This window comes from Lacerta agilis, chromosome 1 (assembly GCF_009819535.1).
Source record: "Lacerta agilis isolate rLacAgi1 chromosome 1, rLacAgi1.pri, whole genome shotgun sequence".
NCBI lineage: Eukaryota > Metazoa > Chordata > Lepidosauria > Squamata > Lacertidae > Lacerta > Lacerta agilis.
The window spans coordinates 54848814-54864639 of NC_046312.1; the positions used below are offsets into that span (position 1 = coordinate 54848814).

The following is a 15826-nucleotide window of genomic DNA, read 5'->3' on the forward strand; positions in this document are numbered from 1 at the left end:
AGCTGCAACAGCAAATTTATATATTGCCAATAGCAAATTTATATATTCTGACGACACCCTAGGACTATGTTGATCATTAGTACTAGAACATAACATTTATATTGTATCTTGGGACCTAAACATTGTACAGAAGGGATGAAGGGCCTTTGCAGAGCTTAAAACCTAAAGGTCTGATCACACCCCCATATACTGGCTCATTCATATGGTCACCCTTATATCATTGCCCAAGAAGAAAATATCTCAGAAATGTGGAGGTTTAGAGATACAGCTATCACTTCTCTGCAGTAATTTCTATAACCATAGCAGACATTTCCAAAGTAACTTGCCCATGAGAAGGGATGTGAAATGTTCTTCATATGATTGCATCCTTGGAAGATACTGAAGGGACACTCCACAGTGAGTGCATGATCCACCCATGCTTTTACCTGACCTCACATCATTTGATTCCTGGAGTGGAATTCTGGGAACTGAACGTATGGACTGGCTCAAGTGAAGTATTTTTTCTTGTTTGATTGTGTTAGCATTACTTTGACGCTCCTGTTTTTGAATATTGCATACACACACACACACACACACACATATGTAACAGGCTGGACAGAAATAAAATCGCTCGACATCCTGTACCTTTAAGAGTTGATAAGAAAGAGAAATCTTTTTGCCTGTGTGCCTTTTTTCAGTACAAAACATTGAGAAATCACAGCTAGTGGAATTTTCCTGTCTAGAAGGTGCAGGAGTCCTCTCATGATTAGAAGCTTACAACTAAGGGAAAAGATTAAGGGGAAAGGTTCTGTTTGATAAGGAATCAGATGAAGCATGCAAAAATATTTAGAGTCAGGAAGTGGCTTAGGAACGATAAAAGGCGAGGGAGCTAGCTGGAGTCATCTCTCATCAGCACCAACCAGCAAAGCTAAGAGTCAGAGATGACATCTGCAGGACCCCCAAATTCCCACCTCTGTTTTAGACATGTGCAATGTGGAGAGGACAGAAAAACAGGAAGTAAAGACAAGAAGGAGATTACTGCCTTAATGTTGGTAAGAGTTGACCTGGGCCCACACAGCACATGGTGTTTGCATATTCCTAGGCTAAGTACTATTTGTCAAATAACCCAGTTTACAAAGATGATGTAGCTAGAGATAAAGGAGGCATTTCACTAGCAAGCAACAGAAGAGGTCAATATTGCCAAACTGCTGCTTTGCTTTTGCACTCCTTCCCTGAAATACAGCACAGCCGTCTCTTTCCATCCTGCAAGGAAAGCTAATGTACAACTCCAAATTGACTATTCCCCTAGAACGGGGGTCAGCAACCTGCGGCTCCGGAGCCGCATGCGGCTCTTTTACACGGCTGCCGCGGCTCCGGGGCTCCAGGGCAGATACGCCTGCCCACTTCTCCAGCTGGCAGCGACCGCCCTCCAGCTGGCCGGCGGCCTGCCCTCTGGAGGCTGAGGGCGCTGCTCAGGGGCGTACCCAGGATCACCTGGCCTTGAACAGCGGGGCAGCGGGGCTCGGAGGCTGTGGGGATGCAGTAGAGGTGGTGCAGCTCAGCCGAGGGCTCTGGCGGGGAGCGCGCCTGAGGCGCGCACGCTCCTTCGGGAAGAGATGGAGCTGGGCAAGCGGGAGGGGGAACTTTGAAGACCCCGCCTCCGCCTCCGAAGCAGGCGCCCATGGGAGAGGCCGCCCCCCCAAGCCTGCCTGGCGGGACCAACCCTGCCCAGCTCCGGGAGTCTTCCTAGCGTGGGAGGCGGCCTTGGGGTGGACAGGGGAGCTCCGGGGTCGGCGGGTATGTGGGACCCCGCGGCATCCAGAGGCAGCTGGGAGGCGGGACGGGATGGGGGCAGGAAGGGGGCCTTCAGATGCGCCCCCGCACGGGCACTGGAGGCCAGGACTCCTCGGCTGGGTTGTGGGACCGCGGGGGAGGGCTGGCCGCGGTTCCTCTCGGAAGGCTGCTGGCTGCTGCGTCGAGGCGCCGACGAGGTAGGCAGCTGCGGGCTGGGCCAGGGGCGGCGGGTGGCAGGCGAGGGGGGAAGCCCTCTTTTTAAAAATGGCCGAGGAAGCGGCGCCTGTTTCCCTGCCGCTGCCTCCTTCGCTCCTGGTTCCGCTCGCAGCCTCAGACCGCGCTCTCGCGGGCGCGCGTCTCTCTCCGCCCCGGAGGAAGGCCGGGACGTTTTGCAGTTTTTCCTCTGTCCTGAGTGTGTGTTAGGGGAGCCTTGACAAAGCACCTGTTGGCGTGGAAGAGAGGAGTCCTAACTTGGATCTGTGTTCATGTGCAAAATCTATCGCCATTGTCATTAAGGGGGCAGGGAACTCCCCTTAAAAAGGTTTGAACACTACGAACTACTACAGCCACCTGTATGCAAGTCAGCACAAACATCACAGGCTTCTCTGGTGCAATTCTGTGCTTTATTTAGCAAGAGAGGAGGTTGGAAGAGGTGAACATAGCCTCTGGTCTGGAATATTAAGGGTAAAAGACACTAAGATTATTGTAAAAGCCAGCAGTCTTCAATAAGACATGGGACAAACATTTAACACAAGTGTGCAGTTGAGGACTCATTTTTTTTAAAAAAAAACAACAAATCAAATATTTGTATGCTGTTGCAACCCACCTTGGATCAGGCTGTGACCTGGCAGTGGTCCCCAGGCTAGATAAAAATGAATGATTTTTTTAAAAAAAATTAAATCGGATTTTTTAAAATTTAAATCGGATTTTTAAAAATAAAATGCAGTGTTATATTTGTTTTAAATGTCGCAATGGTTTTGCGGCTCCCAGTTTTTTTTTTTCCCTTCGGAAACGGGTCCAAGTGGCTCTTTTGGTCTTAAAGGTTGCAGACCCCTGCCCTAGAACAATGATTCCGAGTACTCCAGCAGCCAGTGTTCCACTTCATAAAAATACCAGTTTATACTCTCCTTCCCTGTCTTCTAAGGAAGTTAAAATCTACTGACTACTAAGAATGCCAATTAAGAAGAAATTGTTTTGAGGAAGAGAAAAGAAAGCTCACAAAATGCTCCCAATTTCCCAGGAAAGCCCTCTCTTCCCCAGCTCTTTCCCCTGCCTGTTTCAACTAGCACTGATTTACCACATCTCCAACAGAGGTCAGCAGAGCCTTGGAGGACTGACTCTTTATCAGTCATTGAAGTTTATAGATGCAGAGAAGCTGCTCATATTTCTTAATGGGCTAAAACGATGCTGATGAATGGTGTATCTTCATAGCTGGTTTCTGGGAGTACACAGAAGTTTAGTTGCCAAGGGTGCAGGTGGGGGGATTTGTGAGATGGTGGTGGTGGTGGGATCTCATCCTATCTAGTGAGCCTGCCTTCTTTTCTTCCATTCATCAAAAGATTGCGTGCATATAAATCGGACATTAGACCCAATAAGAGGTGTCAAGTTCGCTGCTATTGCATCCCTTAAATACAAAATACAGAAGAAATATACTGCTGCCTTTCCTTTTCTCTAGCAAAAACTGCAGGGAGATGGGAAATAGAGTTGGTCTGTTCTCCTTCCTTGCTTACACCAACACTTTCATAGAACTGCCTGCAGGAACATGCACAACCCCACACATAACTACTGAGAAGTAAGTTCCATTGAGTCCATTTAGGCTTACTCCCAGGTAAGGAGGTATTGAGCTGCAGGCCAAAGATGCCTCTTGGTACTTTCAAACAGATATGTAGTGGAAAGAAGAAATAATGGCTCAGCCGCTGAAGAAAGCAGGCAAGCTTATATTACCCAACATCCATTCCACACAAGTCACCCTCATCTTTTGAGAAGGATTTCTTTTTAAAGAAATGATAGGATTGCATTAGAGTGCCATAGTTTCTCTCCGTTTGGAGTTTCCAGAAACCTCCTGGTTCTTTGGAAATCTCCCTAATGCTAGTGGATAAGAGCAGCCCTCCACGATAGGGAATCGTATCGAGCCATATTAATTCTCTAACGCAACTTAGAGAAAGAGAGCGGTCCGACTGGCTGAGAAGCTTATTTGGCTTCCTGTCCTCCTGTCTGCGCAGCGTTCAGTAAAGCCGCCCTTTGTCTCGTGTCGCGAGTATTAATTCATTAGTGTAGCCTACAGTAGCCCCGCCCCCTCCCGCCCGAGTTCCAATCGGATATCCAGGCAGGTTTTAAAGGACAATAAATGTGACAGCATTGGAGTGCGGGGGGGGAGGTTAACCCCTTCTCTGCCGGCCCAGAGGATGCGCTCTCTCTGTGTGTGTGTGTCTTCTTTCTACACATGATCACTTGCCGACAGAATTCTAGCAATGCGAGTGTTTGCACTATTAATTAGTCCGACTTCCCAATTAGCTCTTCCAGGCCGCCGGGAGGCTCCGGAGCTGATAGCGAGTGAGTGGCCGGGTGGGGAGGGGCGCCCGCGCGCCATGTGGCCCCGCACCTCCACGATAAACGGCGGAAAGGGTGTGGGAGGGAGCGGAGAGAGAGCTGATAATAGGGACGAGGGGGCAATATATTCCTTCGTTAGCAGGGTGGTGGGGGAACCGACAGACGCTTGCTGCTGCTGCTGCTGTTGCCACTGGGATCAGACAACGAGCACAAAAGGAATCGATCGTCTGTGCAGGCTGGTGAGACAGTTGAGACGCCTCCCTCCCCGTCAGCTAATCCAAGCCATCGAGGAAAAGCGTCGAAATAATAATAGCAATGCAAGCGAGCGAGCGTGAGGAGGGAGAGAGAGAGGGGGGGAGGGAGGGGGCGCAGAGTTGTGCTTGGCCTCGGAGTTCCCAGCTGCCGATCTCAGCCCGGGATCGCCTTCATTCCTATAGATCCACGCGTCTTCCCTCCCGGGAGGGCTGCGCTGCCCCCTCCCTTTATAAAGAGACTCGGGGAGGGGGATTTGTAACCACACCGGGTGATGTCAGCTCTCGCCTAAAATAGAGAGGGATAGACTGCAAATCCACCGTTAAAGCCTTCCAATCCAGCCTCAGCCAACAAACACCATGGCAATGTGAAGTCACCCACCGCCTCTTCCACATACACACAACCCCCTTCGCCTCCTTCCCTCCCTCTCTCACACACAAACAAACACACACACACACACACACTGCACTCCCTCGCCAGGCAGCCCCCCGAATGAGCGCAGAAAGCCAAGGATCGTAGCGCAGGTGCCCACCAGCACACAGCCTCGGAGCCCTTGCCTGTCATTTGCCATTGACCATCTTCTCTCTTCGCCCCCCTCCCCTATTTCATCTTCTCTCTCTCTCTCTCTCTCTCTCTCTCTCTCTCTCTCTCTCTCTCCACTAATACCAAACCTCTGGAAGGAGACGTTGAGAAACCTCCCTCCGAGTAGCAGGAGCAAGAGGAGGTGGCGGCGTCGGGGCTTAGATCTCGAGACCAGCCAAGCTTCTTGGATGATCGCCTTTCGGAGACGGGAGGATTACACAGGGCAGGAACTAAAAGGGTTCTGCGACACCCAAAGATAAAAGGAGAAGAAGAAGAAGTTTCCCCACCCGGAAAGCGGCCACGCGTGGTTTAAACCCTTGGATTTCTTGGCAAGACAGGGGGGCTTCCGCGGGACCATGGCATCGACAGAAGGGTGAGGAGGCAACCGGCTTTTCTTTTCTTTCCCCCCTTCCTTGGTTTGCCGGCAGGGGTGGGGTGAGAAGATCGAGCTGGGTCTCGAGTGGGTTGCTTTGCTCGCTCGTGGCTTTTCCGTTCCGTTGTTGCGTGTGGGCTTATCAGGCGGCGGGATTCTCTGCGTCCTTCCTGCCGACCCTACAGGATGAAAGAAGCATCCAGCTGCAGCTCAAGGCTGGAGAATGGCATTTCAAATATGAGTCTCTCTTGGGAGAAGGAAAGAGCTTTTCCTCTTCCCTACTGGCTTTAACCCTTGCAAGGGCTGAACGCCAGTAAACCGCTTAAATATTATTATTATTAATAATAATATTATTAATAATAATAATAATAAACTGAAGCCTGCAGTTCTGTGTATCATAAGTCTCATTAAAAATCAGCGGGGCTTAGTTCAGAGTGGGCGTATCATAGGATCGGGCTTGCCTGAGAGTAAGCCCCATTGCACTTAATGGGACTTACTCCTGAGCAGGCTTTGCACTGCGAGGCTGCTCTCTTAGGTGCGCTTGAGACTTACTTCTGAATAGACACGAACCCGGCTGCAATCCTAAACATATTCAAGGTGCAAGCCCCGCTGAACCGAGTGGGACTTCCTGCCGACCAAACATTTGTAAAACAGCAGCAAGAGCACGCTGCCGCTTCCAAATTCTTAAGGGGTTTTGCAAGAGAGAGACTCGTGTCAAATGCCGTTTGCAATGCCCACAAGGGAAAAGTACCCGGAATACAGTATTACGCTGGAGGGGGGTTTTGCGGGTTACCCAAGAGTTATGCATTATGGAGCAAGCAAGCAAACACAAGTTTTTGGGTAGTATTCCTGCCGCGCGGGAATCTTGTTGGAAGCGCGCCTCTTGCGAAACGTTTCCCCGGGGCCCAAGTCAGGCGGCGGGCGGCGCTGGCGATTGGCCGCCTTGCTCTGCTCGCGTTGGTTTGCAAGTTAATGTCTGGGACTCCCGCGGGTTTGTCTCGCGTTCTCCGGCGTCTGGGAAGGGCGATCTCCTCTTGATCCGCGCGGGGCTGCTGCCTGTCAGCTTGGATCAGCGTGATCTGCTCTGGACGGGACCTTGTGAGGACAGGGTGTAAAAAAGAAGCAGCTCTGTTTTTGTCGATTGTAGGTGTAGGTGTGGGCGTGTGCGCGCGCGCGCTTCCAAGGCCAAAAGGGGATTTAAATCAACCTGCTGCAGCTTCAGCTGCACATTGCTGGAAGGCGCGCGCTCACCCAACTGTTCGCCCTCCTGGTGGGAAGGGAAATATATGCGCGCAGTACCTTGACCAAGACAGGTTACCTGGCAGGAGGTTGTTCAAAAACCGCAAGCACTCTGCAGCTGCAAGCTCTCTGCTTTCTTGGGTGCAGGGAGCCTGGTCCATAGGAAATCTCTGCAGACCAAGAAATCCGCCCAGTATTAATAAGGTGAAGCCCCTTTAGCGCCATCCTATGCGTGTCTACTCACAAGTACCGGTAAGCCCCACTGAATTGCACACTTAGTGATGTGTTGTAACTCCAGCGAATGCGAATCTCATGTTGGCACAGCCCTGCGTTAGCTCTGCTGGCATTTTCCTCTTTGCAGCCTTCCTGCTCAAAGGTAAATGAAGAGGGATTAAAGGAAAGGTAGTGGTTGAGGGATGCAAGTGGACATTGACCTAGATCTCACTGGAAGAGGAACTACCCATTTGCTAGTATCCTCTGTGCAGCCTATCAGTATAGATACTTGTTGCTTTAGGGTGGCTAAATGCTACATAGTCCCCATTGACTTCAGTTAGATATTGAAGCTTCTGCTAACTCTTTCCTGAACATGGAGCCTGAACATCGGGCTGTATCATTTAACTGAGATTAATTATACAAACAGCAGGTGGCAAGTGTCATATTAAAAGAGCAAAGCCCACCTATGCACGAGAAGAGGAAGGTGAGGGGTGATGCTTCTCCTAAGATTATGTCCACTGTGAAGCATATGCGCATCATCTCCCAACAATGTATATTTTCTTCTGCACTATTGATGCAGATTTAACAAATTGATTAACCAATGAATATACTAAACTTTCATTTCTTGAACTGGGTGACATCCTCGTTTAGAGTGACTGACGTTGGCTCGATTGTTTCCATTGTGAAATGCTTCTCCAAAGGTTTGCATTTCCTCTAGTGGTTGATTAATAATAATAATCGCTACATGTTGTTGTTTTGCTACAATTTGCCTAGCATTTAATCTCTGCATCTCAGTAGATCTTACAACACTTCTGTAAAGGTACAGCTGTATCATCATCCACATATATACTGGATGGAGAACATGAATATAAGTGCCTTCGTTGCTCACCTGACATTTGAAGTAAGGATATTTAGCTCCTGGCTCATAAACACTATTCAGGGATGGTGAACCTATAACCCTCCAGATGTTGGGTCAGCTACAGTTCCCATCATCCCTGGCCATTGGCTATTCTGATTAGACGTTCCTCAGATCATACCACAAGCATATATCAGTTTTTAAAACCCCAAACTACTGGAAAGACCAATATATTAACATGCCTTTTGCCCGAGACCCCTTACAATACAACCATTGGGGTTTTAAAGAAGAGTAATCAATTCATACTTGCATATAGATAGTATGTAGTACTCATTTCTGTCCCCCCCATCTATATTTCTCAGTTTCTTCAGAGAAGTGCATATGTTCATTCTGTTTTAATAGTAGACATTGGGCCAGTTAATATATAAATATTAATGAACACTCCTGGAGTTTTCAGTAGTTGACGACTTGGTTGAACATGTAAACTGAAAAGCATTCTGTTTGAAGTGGTATAAGGCTGACATGCAACTTCTACCTGTTGTGTTTAGATCTGTAATGGCTCTTCGCATCTTCAAGTCATCATTTGATGCTGCAGTCATCAAATGGTATGATTCAAAAGTGTAAACCAGCTCACTTATTCAAGGGAATTCAAAGTCTGTGACTTTGGAATACAGACTAACACAAGTACTGCTCTGGAAATATTAGTGTTACTGTACTTTAAAGTCACTGATAAAAAAATATTAATATTTCTGTGCCATAAGCTGTAATCTATACTTTTTGAGCAATTTACAGAGTGGTAGCCATGTAGGTCTATTGCTATTGCTAATTTGAAGGTCGGCGGTTCAAATCTGCATGATGGAGTGAGCTCCCGTTGCTCTGTCTCAGCTTCTGCCAATCTAGCAGTTCAAAAGCATGCCAGTGCAAGTAGATAAATAGGTACCTCTGCAGCGGGAAGGTAAATGGTGTTTCCGTGCGCTCTGGTTTCCGTCACAGTGTTCCGTTGCGCCAGAAGCAGTTTAGTCATGTTGGCCAGATGAGCTGGAAAGCTCATCTGTGTGTGGACAAACACCGGCTCCCTCGGCCTGAAAAGCGAGATGAGGGCTGCAACCCCATAGTTGCCTTTCACTGGACTTAACTGTCCAGGGGTCCTTTACCTTTTTACCAAGAGAAAGAGAGAGAGAGAATGTTAGCAAGTGAAGTGAGAGAGAAATAGAGTGCAAGAAATACTGACTGTGCTAACTTTAAAGCTTTAAGTATGTAAAATAATTACAGTGACCCCCTTCACAGAGCAGTGTTGATGAAAACAGAACATCCAGGCATTGGGAAGTCATTGTTTTGGATTTGTTCTTCTGGCATGAGCAAGGGAAAGGACTGTTTCTCAGTGGCTGAGCACATGCTCTATATGTAGAAGGTCTAAACTGAAGGTCTGGAGCCAATACTGAGCTAGACTGGTCAAGAGTCTGACTCTGTGAAAGGTAGCTTTCTATATTCCAAAGTTTAACTCCTGATAGCAAATCTGATCTGGGAAGTGGGAGTCTGAACCTCTATAAACTGACTTCTAAAATTGGCAACATCCAAATGCTTTGGTTATTAGTACAGAGACAAGAGTAAGACTATCCACAAGAGATCTTGAGCAATGTTGTGATACTTGGAGAAGCACGTTCAGATAGTTAGATATGAGACCTTGAGCACAAAAGCAAAAGAGGGAGGGTGCATGGCTCAATGACTATGCCATATAGTGAGATTGATGTCCTCAAATATACACATTGCATTGCTTATCTGTGTGCAGCATAGTCCAATGCATATTTACTTAAGACATAAATCCCACTATGTACAATAGAGGCCTGTTTGTCACAGCCTTCATCATTTGCCGCCCTCCGGATGGTCATTTGAGGCATTGGACTTACCTGTGCTGTTGCTTCTAGCTGTAAACAATAAACTATTCAATGGAATGTCAACCCCACTCCCTCTCTTAAAATGTTAATCATGTTTGGAAATGCTAAGCAGAAAGGTGGGTTGCTGTGTACCAATGCAAATGCGATAATAAGAAAACACTCTGAAGCAGTTTCAGGTTTTTTTTCATTTGAAGCATTTTTGTCCTGCTCTTCTGCTGAAAAGGAATCCTGGAGTGGGATACAGAAATCATTAGTAGGGCACGAATATAAGCAAGGCAATATGACACACAAAGGAAAAAGAGAGGGTAAGGGTAAAGGAAAAAAAGCAAACTCAGGCACCAGCTATTAACGTAACAGTAGTTATAACAGCTGTCATGGGTTGCCTGGTGGAATGGCTTCTTGAGGTACGTCCAAAGGCAGCTGGTATATCTGCAGAGGTGATAGAACAGCCCTGCTTCCCTTTGATTTGCACCCTGATGGAACAGGTTCCTCCAAGCAATGGGGAGCTTCAACCGCACAATGCTTCAAAGCACGCTGAGCCTATGGACATTCTGCTAAAAGCATCTTAAGTTCCCCCTTCAGACTTTGCACTCAACATGTGAAGGTCTGGCAGTGGAGTTCTGAGATGTTCACATCTGGGGTGAAACAGCCCTGCACCATCCTCTGAAAGCAAGGGGTAATGTCTCAAGAAGAGGGGTACTGTCACCGGGTAGGTGTCATTACACACCCATTGCAGTGCCATGTCTGTATCCCATTTCTAGCTTCTTAGTAAGCCTCTAAACTGACTGTGTTTACAGGGGTCAAAGTTCATGGGGTCATGAAAGTAGCAGGTTGCTGTCACAGGGCGGCGGTACTGACCTTTGGCAACAACAGGGCATCTTTTCAAGTGCCATCTTACGTATGTGGATTGTGTCTAAGTCATACTCGGAACAGATCCATCGAAATCCACCAACATGACCAGCTCAAGTCTACCAATTTCAATGTCTCTGTGCTGACTTATTTTATTTACCGGTATTTTACTTTAGTATTTAAAAACAAACAAATACAGGTAAATACACTGACTTGGTTGGATACAGCCTTTTGTTGGGGAACCTGGGATTCTCCAGTTGATGTTGAATTCCAAGTCTCATCAGCCCCAGCAAGCATGACTAATAGTCAGGGATGATAGAAGTTCCACATCCTTATACTGCACAATGAATGCCTCCAAAGTCTTAAGCATCTCTACCCAAACTGCTTTGCTACTTGGTTTCATTGATTTATTCCCTCTGGATACTATGTACAAGCTCTTTATACCAGCCAAACTCTTTTGTAGTAAATTTAGGATTTAAGTCCAGAATCTGTAAAGTATAAAAGGGCCAAAAGGGGGAGGGAAGAACAGCAATATGTAGCTCCTTGGTCATTTACTGGTACATTGAAACACTATAAAATTGCCATAGGGATAAAGAAGTTTCATGATTCCACTGTGATTTCTTTCTTCCCAACCTCTTCTAATCTTTGTACTTGAGCTGGTCAATGCAATTGAGTCCACAGCATCAATAAACAGTGGACCAGTAAACTCTCTGTTTGGCTATCGGCAAAATCTGCCGTGTAATACTTAGAGCAGGGGTCAGCAACCTTTTTCAGCCGCGGGCCGGTCCACCGTCCCTCAGACCATGTGGTGGGCCGGAGTATATTTTGGAAAAAAAAATGAACAAATTCCTATGCCCCACAAATAACCCAGAGATGCATTTTAAATAAAAGTACACATTCTACTCATGTAAAAACACGCTGATTCCCGGACCGTCAGCGGGCCGGATTGGGAAGGCGATTGGGCCGCATCTGGCCCCCGGGCCTTAGGTTGCCTACCCCTGGCTTAGAGTATAGTACCACACCAATAATGGTTCACATGGCAGTTTGCTGGTGGCCTACCAGCTTCCATTGCTCAGCATCCCTGCAAGAGAAAGCGGGACCCAATGCCGTTAATGATGGATGTTGTCAGGAGAATGTTGCAGACAGAGGAGTGACTACTTCAGCACCACACATGTGGCCGTATCCAATTAACTTGTTCCATCAATGGAAGCATTTCCACTTGCCCAGCAAAACCTCCCCACTCCCATGTCCCCCTAAATCTCCTTTGGGGGAAAGTTGCATTGTGCAAGCGGAAAGTTTGTTGGATACTGCCCCTAGTCATTGGGTGAATGAATAATAGTGCTTGATGTTGGCTGGTGACCTCAAAGCTTGCTCAATGTCTGCTACATTGTGCCGAAGTAGCAGCATCTGAGCCTCTGCTAGGCTTCCATTAAGGATGGGTTCTCCCCTGTCATAGAGCACCGTAAGTTCAAACCAATGGTCCATAGGAACATGTCCTTTCACTGAGCCAGACCATTGGTTTATCTGGCTTAATGGCACCAACACTCACACCAGTAGCAGTTCTCCAGGGTTTCAGACAAAACAATACTGGTAGCACCCCACCAAAAAAAGCCACTATATGAGCTACCGCTGTGTTAATCCATATTTTGAATGTATCCATTTCTGCATTCTTATTCCAGCTTCTATTTGTAGGAGTTCCAAAACCACTTTTATGATTTGAGATACTGTAGTTGGTATCTCAGATTTTTTTCATTATGTTTCTGGGCTTACTGGTAGTTAATTGGCCATACCTTGGCTAACCAAAGGTTTACTAAGCAACAAGAACACACACAAATAAAATATGGCACCAGAAGAATTCAGCTGAAGTGAAACACACATAGTATACAGGACCTGTCATATTAGCCCATATTCCTTCTTGGCTTTTTCTGATTCCCCCTTTAGAAATACATTCCAACTGGGGATAGCAATTCATCCATCTGATGAATTGGTCTCTAGTCCACAAAGACATTTGTATTTAAGTGTATTTAAAACTCCACAAAACTTTGTTATATTTTCTGCAACAGCAGGCTAACACAGTACCTCCTCTGGAAACAGTAAATATATAACAGTGATACTATAACTTGTATCATCTTTTATATGGATTGCAAACATTAACACGCCCCAAAAAGTTTAGTTCATAATGCAAGGAAGCTAAATTCTTTAGGCAAGAATCACCTAATGAGTCCCACCAGAGTCTTCCCCCTTTCCTCCCTTGCACCCCCCATGTTCCCCATAACCTGGGGCAAGACCAACAGGCTCATCGCCTAGTAAGACTTGAAGGATGAGCCTTGGAAAGCAGAACAAAAAGTTAGGGAATGCTACAATTGCTAGAGGTTGGAACCTGCTTAACTCACTGTGGCTCGAAACATTGTGGCAAAAGCAGAACTGTATAAACAGTTACTCCAAATTGTGTTTCATTCCAGCTAGAGACATCTCTGATTCAATTTCAGTCATGGACAAATGCAGGGAGAGTGAACTATCCAGGATCAGAGACAGTTGCTGGGAACAACAGTGAGGGCAGGCTGTTGCCTTCGTGTCTTGCCAGTGGGCTTCCTGTTGGCACCTGGTTGGGCACTGTGAGAAACAGGATGCTGCCTCTACGATATAGGCCTTTGGTCTGATCCAACAGGGCTGTTCTAATGCCTATATGGGGAAGGAGCAGGTGCCACTATATGAACATACCCTATTCTTATACACCTTTTATGTGCACAGCCTTTGCACACATAATCATAGGAAGCTGCCTTATACTGAGTCAGACAATTGGCCTACCTAGCTTAGTATTGTTTACACTGACCAGCAGCAACTGTCCAGGGTTTGGGGGCAGCCCATCTGCAGATACAGAGGGAGTGATCTTGGGACCTTCTGCATGTAAGGCAAAGGCTCTACAATTGAGCCGCATCTCTTTCCTGACTCCCCACCCATCCCTGCCTTCATCTCAAATAGCATCTCTCAAAAAACCCTGCTTAATTTAATGCACCCATACATCCCAGCCCAGCAATTCTTGCCAGGTGTGGGAACTCTTATACAAGTATGGCATGTCGTTTCCTGCTTGGCAGGGGGTTGGACTGGATGGCCCTTGTGGTCTCTTCCAGCTCTATGATTCTATGATTCTATGTCTGTTCCTACAGCTGCTTTCTCGTTCATTTCAATGGAGGAGCATATCCACCCATGCATTCCTGTGTGTGTCCAAACCAGCACCTTCTACTGAAATAAGGGGGGGGGGGCGCCATTGCATGTATGTACATCAGAACTCTGCATCTGGATTGCGGAACTGTGCCTTGAGGTGCTGGTCTCTAAACTTTGTGGCAGTGGTACAGGCAGGCTAATCATTGAAATATGAAAATTATGCACATACTTACTGGGTTTCAAGATGTTCTCTGAGGAATCACCTGCCTATGTTTTTTAGGAAGTGCTAGAAGAAAGTTTCTGTTTCATCGGGCATGAAATAAGCTGCCCAACAGGAGAATTAGCTGCATCTTTTTTACCCACCTGACCTCTTCACCTCCACTTTGCTCACTAATCTTTCAGCAGGGACTGCTCCTTAGGCTGCAAATCTCTGAGCAGCTTTCAAACAGCTGCTGTTTTTACATGGCTGCGGGGTGGGGTTGGGTGGAGATATTCATACTGTGACAGTTTTGAAGTTCACACGGTGATAGGAATCTTGAAATCTAGGACGTAATATCATTGAACCCCGTCATAGTTTTAAATCCTGCAGTCTCGCAATAGGATATCTAACCTGAATCCGGAAATTATTCTGATTTAGTGACAAAATGGCAATCCTTTGTATAGGTTAGTCGACAGACTGGTCCCACCAAAAGTTTATCTGTTTCTAGGTACCCTATCACATTTTTCATAGTGTTGTAGTAAAAAAAACAAAAAACAATCTACAGTTTCTTGAACAATATTTTCACGTTTTAAGAAACAGATTTTCAGTTCCTTAATGTTCTATATTTCTTTTAGATTTGGCAAGTTGTACATTTTCTTATGTAATGCATCATATGTAATATGTAGTATACATTCTTATGCAATGCCCATTCCTCTGACGTTCTTGCTGCCAGATGGTGCCAACTTTCTTATCAAATAACAACTTGTGTGACTATTAGTTTAGATATTGAATTCCTTCCTCCACCCCCACTAAAAAAAAAAAGTAGCCTGGAGAAGTGTGTGGCTTCTGGAAACATGGCAGTTGAAAATCCCTGGTTTAGATGAAGATTTTTAAATGTTAGATGTAGCGTACACCGCTATTAGCTCAGTTAACTTAGCCTCCAGTTAGGAGGCGTTCATGTTGAGAAAATAATTCCTATCGTGCTGAGAGTCTGGTTTAAAAATAGCCATTCATCTCCTCACCTCCCACATATATTTGTACTCAGAGCAGGCATGTGGGTGCATCTATTTTTACCAGCAGGTGCATATTCATACAGCGTCAATTTAAAACTTCTTGCCACTTAAAAAAAATATATGGTGGTGTTCCCCTGCCCCCTGAAAAAGAACAAATGGCAGAAGCAAAACAGAGGTTGGGGCAGTTTTGTGCAAAGTTTTTAAGGGGATACAGTGGTAGCTTCATGAAAAAAGAAAGCACCCCCAAGGAACCGGCAATTCGTTACCATCATTGTAAACCAAACTATGTTAACAAATCTTGTTATTCTCAGGTGTGTGTGTGCAACACTGTGTCAGAAAACAACTAAACCAGATTATGTGCCTTTACAAGGGCTTTGCCAAATGTACGGTGTGAAAAAGGGGCTGGGAGCTTCTCATTCTCCAAGTATAGAGCCTAAACAGCAGTATCTGTGCCTGATAGGGAAGTATCTCCATGCTTGGGGGGACCTCAAGATTTCAAGTAGTACAAAAAAAACCTAACAGTGGAGATTCAAAACTTCTGCTGCTTGTAGCCTGCATAAGCTGCAGCTTTGGTACGATTTATTCTTCTTATTTATTCTGGAGAGCCAGTGTGGTGTAGTGGTTAAGAGTGGTGGACTCGTAATCTGGGGAACCGGGTTCGCGTCTCCACTCCTCCACATGCAGCTGCTGGGTGACCTTGGGCTACTCACACTTCTCTGAAGTCTCTCAGCCCCACTCACCTCACAGAGTGTCTGCTGTGGGGGAGGAAGGGAAAGGAGAATGTTAGCCGCTTTGAGACTCCTTCGGGTAGTTATAAAGCAGGATATCAAATCCAAACTCTTCTTCTTCTTCTTCTTCTTCTTCTTC

The 15826-nt window shown here is 46.4% G+C and overlaps 1 protein-coding gene across 2 annotated transcripts in view; it reads left to right on the forward strand.

Moving 5' to 3' along the window:
- Positions 1-5455: 5455 nt before the first annotated feature.
- SLC1A2 (solute carrier family 1 member 2) overlaps positions 5456-15826 on the forward strand; it is a 92169-nt gene continuing 81798 nt past the window's right edge. Inside the window, exon 1 of one of the 2 annotated variants that reach the window (XM_033149816.1) lies at positions 5456-5530. In XM_033149816.1, coding sequence (XP_033005707.1) covers positions 5514-5530 — 17 coding nt within the window. In that variant the 5' untranslated portion in view covers positions 5456-5513. The remainder of the gene's footprint in view (positions 5531-15826) is intronic. The other variant, XM_033149809.1, reaches the window with a different exon arrangement.